General features: G+C 36.4%; 1 protein-coding gene across 1 annotated transcript in view; it reads left to right on the forward strand.

Moving 5' to 3' along the window:
* LOC126235721 (golgin subfamily A member 3-like) overlaps positions 1–11,961 on the forward strand; it is a 72,123-nt gene extending 60,162 nt beyond the window's left edge. Inside the window, exons 5-7 of the mRNA XM_049944496.1 lie at positions 2,684–2,962; positions 10,198–10,440; positions 10,518–11,961. Of these exons, the coding sequence (XP_049800453.1) occupies positions 2,684–2,962; positions 10,198–10,440; positions 10,518–10,814 (819 nt within the window). The 3' untranslated portion in view covers positions 10,815–11,961. The remainder of the gene's footprint in view (positions 1–2,683; positions 2,963–10,197; positions 10,441–10,517) is intronic.
* Positions 11,962–16,399: the final 4,438 nt, after the last annotated feature.

A 16,399-nucleotide genomic window follows, 5' to 3' on the forward strand; every position in this document is an offset into this window, starting at 1 on the left:
TAGGTCATATTGTAAGACCTATTTTGCAATCTACAGAAAAGTTATCCAACAAGCAAAAAAATTATACAATGATAAATTTATAAAGGAATCTAACAATAAAATGAAAGGCTTGTGGACAGTTGTAAAAAATGAAACAAACAGTAAGCAGCATGTTATAAACAAAACATTAAAACTGAACCTAAATGATGAAATCACATCAGATCCCCAAAAAATAGTAAATGGTTTTAATGACTATTTTAGCAAAATAGCAGAAAACCTGATAAAGAACAACTGCCACAGACCAAATACTCAACACCAAACACTAATAGAAACCATACCAGTACAGGCATCAATGTTTCTTCACAAAGTCTCCAATACTGAAGTACTTACAGCTATAAAAGGACTAAAGAATAAGTACTCCAGTGGTAGTGACAACATTCCTGATTTAATTGTAAAGAAATGTGGAGAATCCATTGTAGAACTCCTAACCCACATAAGAAATGCATCCTTTACAAATGGAGTTTTCCCTGACCTGCTAAAGACTTCTAAAATTACCCCACTTCACAAAAAGGGCTCTAAAAATGATGTAGCCAATTACAGGCCCATAGCACAACTCAACACATTCTCAAAAATATTTGAAAAATTATTTTACACCAGATTGGAAGACTTTACTAATAAACTATCCTTATTAACAAAACAACAGCATGGTTTTAGAAAGCAAAAGACAACTACCACAGCTATTTATGAGTATCTCAACAAAACCTTAAAAGGACTAGATAATTAGGAAATCACTAGTGGTATCATTTTAGATTTATCCAAAGCCTTTGATGTAATTGACCATAGCATACTCCTTAAGAAGTTAGCAAATAAAGGTATAAGAGGAATTGCAAACAAATGGTTAGAATCTTACCTGTCAAACAGATTTCAAAAAGTTGAAATTAATTTTGGAAAAAAGAATACAACCACCCATCAATCTACTGTCCACTCCTCTGACACAATGACTATTAGATATGGTGTGCCACAAGTGTCAATCCTGGGACCCATACTGTTTCTGCTATACATTCATGATATAAGCACGAAGCTTGCTACAGGACATACCACACTATTTGCCGATGACACAAGTATACTACTAACAGGAACTGATACAGAGGACCACAACCAAAAAATTAAACCGCTTATGTCGTCACACAGCAAATGGTTCAACGAGAACAAACTGATTATAAACATACAGAAAACAACGTACATCAACTTCAGACTCTCATCCCAAAAACAAGAAATGCCTGATGTGATTCTAAATAACCAAGAGCTTAAGTGTGTGGACTCTGTCAAGTTTCTTGGCATATGGCTTGAAGGAAATCAAGTGGGAGACACACACAAATAATATCTCAAAAAAGCTCTCAACTGTGTGTTACATTTTAAGGATACTCTAAAAATCAGTCACAAAATCTGTTCTCATACATGTATATTATGCTTACTTCCATTCTACATTACAGTATGGAATCATATTTTGGGGGAACTCACCTGGAGGTAGATATATTTTCAAAATGAAAAAAAAGGCAATACGCATAATATGTAATCTAAGACATAATGAATCATGCAGACAACATTTCAAAACAAATGGCATTATGACACTGCCCTCTGCTTACATTTATAATATCGTCTCATTTGTCAAGTCATACCTGTTAAACAATGACTGCACACTAAAATTCAATGGAGATATTCATAACTATGCAACAAGGCAGCAATCTGACCTACATATGATTCAGTCCAGAACTACCTGTTACCAAAAAAGTATTTTAAATGTTGGGATACAAATGTATAATAATTTACCCAATGAAATCAAAGCAACAAAGAACCCAAGAGCCTTCACACATAAGTTAAAGAAATATCTCTTGGACCATTGTTTTTATGCAGTTGATCATTTTTTTGAAAGGGGTTAAAAATGTAAACAATAAGATAAATGTTCAATTAGGTCTGAAAATTATATACTGTGCATGTCTATGAAATATACTGGATTATTATATACTGTGCATGACTATGAAATACACTGGACTACTTTACTATTACATTTATATTGGCTGTTTGTATTTTACCATACAACATTTGTATTTACTGTTTTGTTAAAGATAGCTAACTCCCTCATTGCAAAATAATGTAAAATCAATTTATTAAAAATTACTTGCAAATATGTTCTCTTGACCTATCCAATATCGTATGTACAGCTGTACAATACTATGATTGCCTGGATCAAAAAATACTAAGTAAAAAATAAAAACTTATTAAATTTTGGATTGCTGATATTTATACCATTTTCTATCAAATGATATGTTATTGCAAGAAAAATTTCTAGAAGAGTGGTGACAGTATTGTGCTTCTACATGCTTAGCTATCTCTCCTGGTATTCAATATAATAGAGGTATTCAGGTGTACACAGCTTGGTAAACTTCCTAGCAGCATGTGGGAAGATCCTGTAAACTTGCTAGTCATATAACACAGACTTTAGAGCTTGACTGCAACATTTTGCTGTGTGGAATATAGTCTTCCATAAAACAGATTATTTGTATTTAATGTTGTCATGATGTATGTGCAGTGTTCATTTACATGAGATCTGATATACACCCTCATTTTGATTTGTTCTGAAAAATCTGAAATTTCTGAACTAGTACTGAAAGTATTATCATCAAGAATGATTGATTTGTTTCAGATATTTCTCCAGAAAACTGAAAATTCACAGCTGAGGAAAGAGCTGAAGAACTTGGATGTGGATTTAACCAATGCCCATTCCAAATTAGAAAGAAAGTCATCAGAACTAATGCATGTAGAATCCCTGTATGATGAATTAACGAACAGCAATTCTTGCCTGCAAGAACAACTGCACACTGAACAGAAGAGAATTGAGAATTATCAAGAGGAACTGGCTAAAGTGAAAATTGAATTGGAAGAGGCCAGAGCGAAAGATCCAATTTTGGAAGACCAGATAAAGGTATCAAATATTTCATAGATGCATCTTACACACTTGTCTAGTGCTTATAATGTGATCCCCTTAAATTTGTGATTAGACACCAGTGTTTCTCTATGAAATCTCATGACTCACTTATAGGCTAGTGACAATCTAGTATCTTGTAAGTTCCCTGTTAAGTCAAAAAATGGAAGGGCCTGTACTGAAATAAATAATCTATGATTTTGTAAATCTGATTTTCTGAAGTTGCCCATGGTAAGAAGGTGTATAGATTGTTACATAGTATGTTATTCGGAATGTGACAGTTTGCCTTCTTTATTTCTTCATTTGTTGTCCTCAGTGTCGACGTACTGTGTTGTGATACTGGCTGAAAAATGGGGTTTGGAAGTGCAACACTGACCACTTTAAACAATGTAGCCGACAGGTGCACAGTTGCGTTTCACAGTAGTTTACTTTCACTGTTCACAATCCCCCAATAATACACAGTTATATATGGCCAGTGCACTATTGTTTTAACTTTCCATAAGGCTCATTAATAGTCTGCAGGCAAACCTCCACATACCGTTACAATAATTTACTATTGAACATCTGTGAGCAGTAAAAACCTAACCACAAAGTTCACAGTTCTTGAAGAATAGAGCGGTACGTATGGAGCAGACTCTGTCAGTGTTTTAACACATGGCCTAATTGTGTTACACTTATTTCACGAATGAATTGTTGTTGATCTAACCAATACAGGTTCCTTGTCTGAAACTCAGCTGTGGACTGTCTCGGGACCATATCTGCACAATAATAGGTACTGAAACTACTCATTGTTCGAAGTTAAAGTTACATAAATTACAATTAAAATGTTACTCATTAAATTAAATGAATACATTGAAAAATTGGTTCTGTTTAACAGTTTCCTCTACTACAAGGGTTTAGCCGAATTATTTGTTTAAATCATGAAATTAACATATATAGTGATGTGAAAAATACTTTTGACAACACTGTTAATTAATTTGGAATTAATTAAGAGCTGGCTTTGCTAACATGTTTTCAAACAGAGCCAAATAGATACTGTACTTTAAGATTACTATTAGTTGTTCCTCCAAATGCTTATACTTAGTACAGAATTTTTATTTGTTTATAATTCCACAATAGAAGTTAAGTTACGAAACAATTACTGATTTCGCCCTATAACAAAAGTATTAACTAGTAAAAGTCGAAATAAATTAGAAAATCAAATACATACATAAAACTAAGCACAAAGTTAGATCTGGTGTTCTATTCTTTAAAACTGAGGGCCAACCTTTATCTTTCATGAAAATGCAGATTATATTCACGTATGTTTATCGTAATTAGTTCAAAAATGAAAAAAATTAATTTTAAGGAGCCAGATGGCAAAACAAGAGGGGAGGTAAAAATATCCCAGTGTGCTTTGTCACAGGGAGATGACATCAGATATCTTAGAACTTGCTATAAGCGACACATGAGATTAAGACAATGAAAGAAAGTTTCGTTACTAAAGTGCCAGTTTAAGGAGGTAATGTGCTAGGTTAACAGAGAGGTGTGATTTGCAGCAAGGATAGTGAGAGATATAATTAAAGAACAATCCAAATGAATGGAAAAAGATTGTTACATAGTATGTTATTCGGAATGTGACAGTTTGCCTTCTTTATTTCTTCATTTGTTGTCCTCAGTGTCGACGTACTGTGTTGTGATACTGGCTGAAAAATGGGGTGTGGAAGTGCAAATTAATAGGTAGCAAATTAATAGGTTGCAAAAATGGTGGAAAGAAGAAATGGAGATTGAATGATGAGAAGTTTAGGAGATGTATGAGAACTGTTTGAGTATTCTTCTGTATTTCAACATGCAAGTCACCAAAGTGACATGAACTAAATAGACTTACACCAGGCAGTTGGTCTCCCCATAGGTGGGGTTCCTGGCTTAGTCACATGCATTATTATCATCATCTTCTGTATCATCTGATAAACAATATTGGAATTTCCCAAGCAGCAGTACTTAATGTCATGTCAAAGTGGTGTTTCAAATAAATGATAGTTGTCTGGTCTGGTGATCAAGGGTAAAATACGTGTCTGGAAGTAAATGATGGTGTATGCCCATATACCTACTTTGTTTAGTTAAGTCACTGGTATGTCAGTAAATGTTATGAACTACATCTTTCATTGTGTCACATGATCTAACACTGTGTTGTAAAAGTATGAGAGCTAGGTGTTAGAATTTCAGTAGAGGATAAGTTTTAAATGGTTATCAGTTGTGGATCGTTCTTAGAAGTCATGGCTGTTTTTCAAGGAAGCATTACGAGACATCATGCTAATAGCTGAGCATAGGCATTTTATGGGTTGTAGCACTTAAAGTCTATTAAGTGTCCAAATCATTGGGATAGAAGTCTATTGTGAAAATATTAGCAGGAGTGAAGCATCAAAAGGGGGGACAACAGAAGTAAATCTTAAACTTAAAATTTGGCAGAACACTACTCTTGTTATGCAGGCTCTAGAATCTGGCAAAACAGATGGATTGTTTAGTGTGCCTGGATTATGATGAGCTCGTTTCAGCTGGGGCAAGATAATAAACATATTTTAGGCTTTATGAGAATGCTGTGACACATATGTTTACGGTAGGTTAAATGAGTTAAGAGAAACTCAACATCTTCATTCACAGTTGGCTAATCAATCTTCTATATGATATGCTGTGCATTTCAGAGCTGTAATTCAACTGTCAATAACTGGATGTTTTTTGTCTGGTGAGGACACAATCTATTATGTCAACAAATAGGTCAGATATTCAAGGGAATATAAAGCTGGCAAACTCACCATTGCACAAAATTCTATTAGAGTCCATTGCATGTTCTATGAACACATCTACATTCATACTTTGCAAGCTGCTATGGATAAATGGCAGAGGACTTGCCACTGTACCATGTATTCGAGTTTCCCCTGTTCAAATTGTGTATGGAGCACAGGAAGAATGATTCATTAAATGTCCTTGGCAATTTGCTTAATCTTGTCTTTGTGGTCCCTACAGGAGAAATATGTGCGAGACTCACTTAATAGTGGCTTTCAAAACTTTGTAAGTAGGCTTTTATGGGATATTTTGCACCTATCTTCAGATGTTAGCCAGTTCAGGTTACTTCACAATTTCCATGGCAATGTCATGTCATTCAAACAGACCTTTCATGATTCATGTTTTCACTCTTTTTATGTGTTCATTATTGCCTGTTAGACCTTTCTGACTCAGGTCCCTCACACTTGAGCAATATTTTAGGATAGACATATTGCCTGTTGGTTTTTGTCTCAGGATCTTTGGATGACATTTGTTTAACCATTTTGCAGCTGTTTTGTCAGCACAAATGGCTGGCATTGTCTAAGGTTCACCATCTATTGCTGGTCGTGAACTGGAATTGAGTTGGCAGCCAGAGATTGTTTGTACCTCTTGCACCAGTATCTGAGGGCTTTTCATTGGTCATTACCGCTGTGGTTCCCCCTTGCTACCTGCAATGGTCATTCACTGCAACAAGGAAACCCAAGGAAGAAGAAAGCTTTGAGATAAACAGGTCATGGATTCCTGAATGTCTTTGTACCTAGCAATGGAAGAACCAAAGTGGTAATGACCAGGGAAAAGCCTACAGAAGTTGACGTGACAGGTACATATAATCTCCGGCTGTAGGCTCAACTCCAGTCTGCCAGCAGTAGTGGACAGTGAACCTTTGATAATACCAGCTACTCATGTTAGTGAAATGTCAGGAAAATAATTAAACAAAAGTTTGCAGTAGATCCCGAGACAGATGTCAATAGGCAATATGTCAGCAAGTGACCTCAAAAGCCTCAATAATTTTGCATTCTAGGGTAGGTCAAGTGAGTGTTTTGTAAGCAATCTTCATTGTAGACTGCCTGCATTTTCTCCGTATCTTTACAATGGCCCTTAGTCTCCCAACTGATTTAGCTACAAAAGTGTCTACAAGCTCATTCTACTTCATATCCTCACAAATTGCTATAGCCAAGTATTTGTATGAGTTGATTGATTCCAGTTACAACTCACTGATGCTGTAGTATAGTATACTGTTCTTTTGCATTGTGTGAGATGTACAATTTTACATTCCTGAACATTTATAGCAAGTTGCCAATTTTTCCACAAATCTGAAATCATATCAAGATCTGCATGAATATTTGTGCAGCTTTTTTTACAGGCAGTGCTTCATTATACAGGGTGTTACGAAACAATACTGACAGGCTTCAAGGGGTTGTAGAGCATGTCATGAGAAAAAAATTGAGTGTGGGAATCCATGTCAAGCAACACCATCCAACACTGCTACAAAGCTTTGAGGTTATAAGTGCTGGTGCCTGCTGCTAAGCCCCCCGTTTGGCAATAAAAGTGATTGTGTACACTGATGGACCATAGGCAGAACATCTCACAATGTTGTTTGTTGTTCAGTGATTGCTGTTGATTGCCATAATCGACAGTGGAGAGGATGGAGGTGGCTGCTGCATAAACTGGCCTTGTTTCTTAAGAATGTGATGCTCTGTTGCCTCAGTGGGATGATGGTTTCAGACACAGATTTCTATCTGCAGTTTATTTTGCTCCTGGATCTCCTAAAATCTACAGTGTTTTTAGACACACAGGAGAAAAATAAACTGCAGATGGAAACCCATATCCAAAACCATCATCCACCAAGGCAGTGGAGCACCACATTCACAGATGACAAGGCCTGTCTATGCAGCAGCTATCTTCATCTTCTCAACTGGTGATTGTGGCAATCAGTCATGATCATTGAAAAACAAACAACATTGTGAGAGATTCTGCCTATGGTCTGTCAGTGTACAAAGTCATGTTTGCTGGCAGAGGGGTGGCTAGGAGACAGGCACCAATGCCTATTACTTTGATGCTCTGTAGTATGATCTTTCCAGTGGTGCAAGAATTTATTGGTGTAATACCCCTGGATTTTCCTTTCTAAAAGAACATTTGAAAACAGAGTTAAGCTTTTCTGCTTTTGTTTTGCTACCCTTAATTTCAAATTCTGTCATACACTAGTGTCTGGACATTAACTTTAGAACCACCAACAGCTTTTGAATATGACCAGAATTTCACTGGTTTCTGAGAAAATCTATATTCTGCTCAGTATTTGTTGAAGGCTTCATGCACAGCCTTCTTGACAGCCAGACTTGTTTGATTCAACACCTCCATTATCTATAGACCTATGCTTTGTTTTGGATGAGTTGTGCAGTAGTCTCTGTTTATTTAGCAGTTTCTTTACAGTGACTGTTCACCATGGAGAGTCCCTCCTATCATCAACTGTTCCACTAAGTACAAATCTGTCAAGTGCATGGTCACTGTTCTTCTAATTCTGAGCCACAGTTCTTTCCAGAGCTAAATGTTCTGAGTTCCTTATTGAGATATGGCACTACTGCCCATCTTAAGTCTGTCTATAAATTTCAGGACAAAAATGAAAAATTCAGTACAGAAACACTGCTTCTTGTTTGCAGTTGAATTTATGAATGCCAGTTTGGGATAATGCATCCATATTTCAAATGGATTTATATGTATTACAGGAATTTTATAATTAAATTTTCCTTGAGACATTTAAGTCTCATAGTTTGGAATAATGCATCCCTATTTCAAATGGATTTATATGTATTACATGAATTTTATAATTAAATTTTCCTTGAGACATTTAAGTCTCATCTTTATCTACAATAATGATGGAAGCCAAAGAAATTAATAAAAATTTGTGCCATGGCTGGGGCTTGAATCCAGGTCCCTAAGCTTACTAGGTAGGAATACTAGCCATTACACCACTGCATCACTATAGCTAACATTACTGCATGGACTACCCAATTGCAGTGCCCTCCCCAGCACAAACTTCAGTTCATATCTTCAGCTTATTTTCCCCTTCTTAGATTATCCCTATTGCTGAGGCTCTCCAGCATTGGACTAGCATTGGACATAATGGGCAAATCCTATACCTCAGGTGCAGCTGATCTATAGATCTTATAATTAAATTTTCTTCAAGACATTTGACGCTCATCTTTATCTATGGTATTGATGGAAGCTATTCCAATGTTGGAGAACCTCAGTAATAGTGATGATCTAAGAAGGGGAAAATAAGCTGAAGATGTGAACTGAAGTTTGTTTTGGGGTGGGCATTGGACTTAAGTAGTCCATGTTGCAATGTTAACTATAGTGATGCAGTTGTGTATAGCTAGCATTCCTGTCAAGTAAGAATGGGGACCTTGGTTCAAGTTCCAGCCTTAGCACATATTTTAATTCATTTCTTTGGCTTCCATCATTCTCATACATGAATTTTGTCTGTATGTTTTATATTATTTTAACCACCAGTATTTTGTCATAAGTATCTCATTGCAGTCACTGTTGCTTCTGTCATAGTCACAATGTGCATTAATAACTTATGTATTCTGAATTTCTTTTTGACTGTTTCATGCAGGTAGTACATTTTCTTGTTGTGTTTTATGCTTAATATGTACATTCATCACTGTTGTTGACAGCCTTATATCATTGTGTGAACGTACGTATATTATAAGATTCCTGAGCCTCAATCAACTTATCAGATATATGATACAAATAATATTTGATGATATTATCATTTAGTTTATAGATAATGTAAAATTGCTCATGAAATATTCTAACAGTAGTCAGTGATACATTTGAAGAAAGTTTCTTGAATGATACATTTGAAGAGTATTTTTTGAATGAAGCACAGATTTAATTCCTTCTTCAGTTTTATTTAAATCAAGATCTTGTTGATTACAAGAGCAATGCGTCACTACTATGCTACCTTTCTCATAATCATGCAAGCCTAATTGAAGGGCAAAACAAATGAAGAGGAGTTAACAGTGATTCACACTAGCTGGACTGGGGAATAATAATAATAATAATAATAATAAAGGAGGAGAAGATGAGAATCTTTTGTAACATGTTCGCTAACAAAGCTAAATAAGAAGAAAGAGAGAGAGAGAGAGAGAGAGGAAGCAAAAGAAGAAAAGCAAAAATATATCAAGACCTGACTGAAGACAGATAAACTCACAAATGTTAGATACAAGTTTTAGTGCAGATGTGGGTCAACAGAATGTAAAATTTTCAAGGGAATCTGCTTCACTCTCAACTATGGCCCTTTTCCAGTAAATGTTATGGGGAGCTCAAATTTTATCATTCTAGGTGTGCGTATTCCATGAAGTGTATCTTTGTTATTCTGAATGTTATGCATATACATTTGTTATTTATATATTTTTTATGAATTTCAGACTTTGAGTTATCATCTGCATCAAAGAACACAGGAAATTTCTGATTTGAAAGAAAGAGCAGTTATTGACAAGGAAAACTGGGAATCACTTGAGAATGGATTCACAAGAAAAATTGAGGTTCTTTATAATGAGTTATCTGAACTAAGAAAAGAAACAGATATGATCCATCGAGATAAGTTACGCCTGCAGACTCACTCATCAGAACTAAAGCTAGCATTGCAATCAGTTATAAAACAAAATGAAGTAAGTAAGGTTCGATTGTAAGTAAAGGCTGCACGACATTGCACAATTTATTACCTTGAGTTTTGTTTGTTTTCTAGGTTCTGAAAAAGGAGTTTATTTCTTTTCATAGTAAGGCAAAAGACAAGATCCACACCATGATACCAAGTATCTCACCACCTCCAGCAATTCATAATGAGGCACAAATTCAAGATCTTTTATATCAGAGCTCAATATTACAGGAAAACAAGCCTCTAAATAACTTGCAATGTTGTCTTGAATCACTAAAGCAAGAAATGACAATGTTGCAGAAGCAACTGGCTGCCAGAACATCACAAGATACCAACCAAAATATCACAGCATTGCAGTCAGAACAAACTAGTGTTAAAACTGTTTGAATTATTTTGCAGCTTTTATACTCTAAATTGTTGAACTGCACTGTGCTTTATACCAGTTATGAAATAATTGCTGTGAGTTTCCCATTTAATGGGAATATGTGAACAGTAGATATATCTGTGTCACCATGACAGATAGTGTCAATAACATCAAATACATTAATAAAATATGGGACTGTGATAGGATGGTCTCAGATTTTAGCTATTCATAAAGGCAATGGCTGTCAAAACTATGTTAGGCTAAAATATTCAGTATTATTTGATAAAACTGTAATTGGAATAATCAAAAAATAAGAAAGACAGGAAAAACCAGTAATATTCAAAGTGTTAATTTAAGTATTATTCCTCAGTATTGCAGGAGTAATATTTCATGTATTAATTTAAGTATTATTCCTCAGTATTGTAGGAACAGCTTGGATCATGAAATAGGTTCAAGGGATTCTCAATTAAGACAAGTTTCTGTAAAACAGTTATTCATGAAGTTATCGAATACTATGCAGTGCAAGAAATACAGAATGCAGAAAAAAATATTATTAGAGGTTGGAGGATGCTTTCAAAGCAAATCTGGGAAACAGGTGGTATAGAGCAGAAACTGGAATCTGTATAGCTGGAGCTGTCTTTCAGAAAAATCAGAATAATTTTAAGCAGAAATAAATATTAAATATGGTTTTTGATTTAAGCATTTAAATTCAAAACCTTGCAGATCAGGATAAGTCTACACCAAGGTCTGTTTATTGTAATAATTTGACCATAGTAGAATGGTCAGTCTATTAAAGAAACCATGCATTTGGACATGGTCCAGAAGAGTAACAGTGTACTGGTGATACAACGGGGCACATATGACATTCTAGATCACAATAACATTTTGTTAATGACTAGCTTTAAACGTAGAAGTCATCTTTGGAAAATGAGCTCCATCTGGCTGCTGCAGGAGGCTCCCTGGATGCTCATGTGGCAACCCGATCATGAATTGCATGATCATGTTGCCACGTGAGCATCCAAGGAGTCATAAACATCTTGAGACTGAATGAGAAGCAGTTGGAATACATAAGTTGCAAAACTGACAAGTAGGCCATTGAAGTGATGTCAAATTGAAGGTGCATGGCAGGCTTAGATCCACACATCAGTTATTTATTTCATCAATAAAAGATTCCACATATTTTATATTTGATCAACATGAAAGTGTATAATACCTGTTGAGTAAGATAATAAAATCTTTTGGGAAAATTGGGGGTGGGTGGGGTGGCGGGTTGGGGGGGGGGGGGTCATTCAATGACAGATATAGCACAGAATTGTGAATAATAAGTTACAGAAGATATATAAAGTTTACTATCTTACAAAAATATCAGATTCTGAATGTTAGGATTAATAGGAATGTTACAATGAATATATTAAGATTTCATCATAGAAAGTTGAGTACAAATGGACACAAGAATGAAACGCTTCCTCTTGGGTTTGCACAAGGAAGTTTTCGACCTTTACTTATTGTTACGTAGGAAAGACTTGGGAAATGGAAATATTGATTGTCTGTGGATTGTACATGCATGCTATTATTTTCTCCTGATCCAAAGCCTATATCAATATATTGCAGTCTGCTATAGGTGGAGCATGCTTGAACTGCGCACTGAGGAGCAGAGTGTAGTAAAACTGATTGTCTATATGTCTTTGTATATACCCAAATCTCTCTTTCTTGTTTTAACCATCCTGATGTGAAAATATGTATTTAAGGCAATAGAATTATTTTATAGTCTGCCCTACAAATGAATCCTTAGACATCTTCAGTGAAATAATGCAATGTCTAACACCTTAGATTTGTATTGAGGGAGATGGATTTAACTCCTCATCTGGCCATCTTAATTTACGTTTTCTGTGGCTTCCAGAGGTCACTTCAGATGCTGGTTTCTTCATTGAGGTCATGGCCACTTTCATTCCCCATCCATGTTCAGCCCAAGCTACTGCTCTATATGTAGCAACACTGATTCAGTGAATTATTAAGCTCTAACTTTCTTTCCATCATTCTATAAACTTGACCAGAAATGTTTATGATAAAAATGAAGTCATCGCATCATCTCCATTTTTGACTGAACCAGCTGGCTACAACTCTAGCAGCAAATCTCTGAATTACTTTGATGTCTTCCTTTAATCTGACCTAGTGAGGATCCTAAACACTTGAGCAGATCTCAAGAATTTGCCACACATGTGATTTGTCCATGATCAGCCTTCCTGTTCTATCCTTTTGCTAGTATTTTCAGAATAAATCCAATCTAATTATTTGCCTTCTCTGCAACATATTTTATATACTCATTCCATTTCATACCACTGAGCAGTGTAATGCCTAAGTAGTTAATAGGCAGAATCCAGTACAAGATCATGATACTGCACACAAAAGCTTCTTGATTTGTTCTCTTACTCACATGCATAAGTTTGCATACCTCCGTAGTTGTGGCACACTATCATTCATTACACAAATGGGAAATTTTGTCCACATTTTTCTGAAATTCCTTAAGATTGCTCAGTGATGACACTCTCACTCAAATAAAATTTTCAAGCTATGTGACAATATTGTTATTTAGTTATTTATTGATGTTTTTAGACCAACATTACAGCCACCGTTGCCAAATGCCTTCATTAGGGTTCTGTGTTGGCTTACAGAACACCTTAATGTCACAGTCACATATCCAGAAAAGTTTTGTTGAAGATGACAATGGTCATACAGGTCTATGCTCACATGTAGTAAGCTCTTCTGGGTGCAACTTGGTATGGTATAATTCTGGTTCCTGAAGAATATTTATTTGGTGGTGTAGTTGCTCCAGCTGTGATAAAGCTTTCATACACTCGGGCTGAACTCAGAATAGATTACAAATTAATTTTTGCTGTAATTTTCATAGATATATTACATTTCTACTACCTGTGTGCCTCATGTGATTATATGACTGGGTTTTTGCTCAGAGATATATGATATTTCCTTGGAGGATTTGTTGTAATATAGGTCACCATGTAGGACTAGACTAACATTATTTTGTCCATTGTTCATTTATACTGCCTGCATTCTGGCAGAGATCTTTAGCTGTAGTAGAGAAGGAATTCAGGAATGAAGCTATTTTTCTTGATGATTTAGCAGGAAGCTCAGCATTTTCTGTCACTTTTTCTTAACTCTAAAAATGAGAGTGTATTACTGTTGCAGGATGGAGGTTCTCTCTGACTAAGAGCAGACAGAAAGTTTAAGTGTTTCTATTACAATCCATATGATCTGTAGCTATAAGCGACATTGGGCAATAGCACCCTGCCCCCAGTATGCACCAGCTAGGGCCAGAAGTTCTCTGTGCTGTGCTGATAAGCCCCATGTTATTCTGCCAGAAGTTGTTCCTTGTTCTGAGTTTGGCAGCTGTTCCTGACAAGTGTTGTAATAGTAGTAGTAGTAGTAGTTGCTGTTGTTGTTGTTGGTGTTGTTGGTGGTGGTAGTTTATTCATCTGTGGATCTCTGTTCAAGGATATTAGACATGGACATTTACTGTTGAAGGATGATGTAATTCATATACACAGGCATTTAGATACTTACAGGAATAGTTAGACAAGGACGGGACATGTAGTCAGCTGTGGGCTTTGCTGGAAGTAATATGGGAAAACCTAAATCAGGATGTCCAGATGGTCGTTGGAGCCACCATCGTCCAAAATGCAAGACCAATCTGTTTAAACCAGTGCAGTGGCAATCAGTCTATCCCTGGTGTACAATATTATTGTGCGAAGAAGTAGTTTAATAATGTAAAAAGCCAGTGCAACACTGTTAATTCATTTCTGAATACGAATCATTGTACTTGGGTATGAGCTGACATCAGTGCCATGCAGTGATGTTTGGTTTCCATTTTGTGTACCACAACTTCCCATTTGCTTACCTGAAGAAATGCAAGCAACATCTCTTTGTGATGAGTGAGGTGTTGAGTTCAGAAAAAGGGTAAGATGTTAGTATTGACCATTGCAGAGCTGTGGAATAATGTTTATGGAAAGGGAAACAAAAACATTATAGTGTGATGCGAAGCGACAAATATGTTTGTTCTATCTGGTACAGTCCTCAGGTATTTTAAACTTTCATTCTATGTTAGCATCTTATCCTCAGAATAGATCCAAATTTCCTTATTCACTATTATCTTATTGAGATTAACAATTTGACTGCCACGACACTGGCAGTGGTCATGCCTGACACTGTGTGCCCACTGGCAGCGACAGCAAAGCCTCATACCTGATGATGTGGCCTGGCCTGGCAGTGAAACATCTATCACAATGCATGTGACAGTCAGCATCTTAAATGCCTTTACTTCTGCCTTGATTGTTACTTCAGGTGAAGCAATTACTTGATGAGAAGATGCAGATCTTTGGTCAGGATAGGTGTCATAACTTCTAGGCTATTACGGCTTTTAGACTATGCCTAGTCAGCAGTGGGTATAAATTTCCTTTAAATAATCCCAGGCATGTCTGCTATGTGTCAAACAGGAGAGGAGGCAATATAGATAATTGTGGAAGACTATTATTCAGTTTCAGTTGTGAACGTGTCATGTTGCTGCACATTGCATTTGTGATTTTCACACATGAGACAACCTTTGATAGTTGATATACTGTCTCATGTCTTCATACTGTGTCATACTTTGCTGTCAAATCAATCTGTTTCTTCTCAAAACCTGATTCTGTGGTGGGAGTCAACGATAGTAATTGGTTGATACGGTTGATTTTAGGTTTGAATATTGCTTGCTCAACAGGTAGGTTTCTGGAGATCTTTTCAATACCTTATATATATCATGCTAAGTACAGCAAAAGGCCAGCAACTATTTTGTCATATTCTTAGGCTTATATGGTTTTAAAAGTATTATTTGAGTCTGCTCCATTTTAGCTGGTATTTTATCACACTGGAAAATGCCTGTACAGAATGTCATTAGTCACTTTTTCCCATATTTTCCATTTGTCTCAGGAACCTAGAAGGATTGTCAACAAAACCAGATGCTTTTCCAGCTCTCTCTCTTTTCAGGGCTATTGCCAGTTCTACACTACCAAATGATCTGGAATATTTGATCTTGGATTTTTATCTTTATCTACTGGCACAGTCACATGTGGTATTTGCAGGTATGCTTTTGCAGTCCTGGTACACACTGAAATTCATGTACCACACTATCATAACACACTAGTAGAGAAGCCAAAACAGAATGGTGCAACCCATTGATTACTGTATGGAAATTTATTATTGGCAGCAACAGACATGTTGCAGCTAATGAGGCCAGTCTTGGCAGATGAAGAAGTCACCTGGATATAACTGACACATATGCAACATTTTGCCTACCGGTAAAGATGTCAACTAGATTGGCCTGATACAGCTGTGACATTCGGCCTGCCGTTGAAACTGAATTACCTTGTGATACTTCACTTTATAAATGGGTTGTGCCTTCTCCCTCTCCCCCTCCACCCCTCCCTAACTCTCCCCCCTCCACCCCTTTCCCCCTCCCTACCTCTCGCCCCTCCCTGCCTCTCCCCCCTCCACCCCTCTCTATCTCTCCCCCCTCCACCCCTCTCTATCTCTCCCCCCTCTGCCCCTCTCTCCCTCC

This window comes from Schistocerca nitens, chromosome 1 (genome assembly GCF_023898315.1).
Source record: "Schistocerca nitens isolate TAMUIC-IGC-003100 chromosome 1, iqSchNite1.1, whole genome shotgun sequence".
In the NCBI taxonomy this organism is placed as follows: Eukaryota; Metazoa; Arthropoda; class Insecta; order Orthoptera; family Acrididae; genus Schistocerca; species Schistocerca nitens.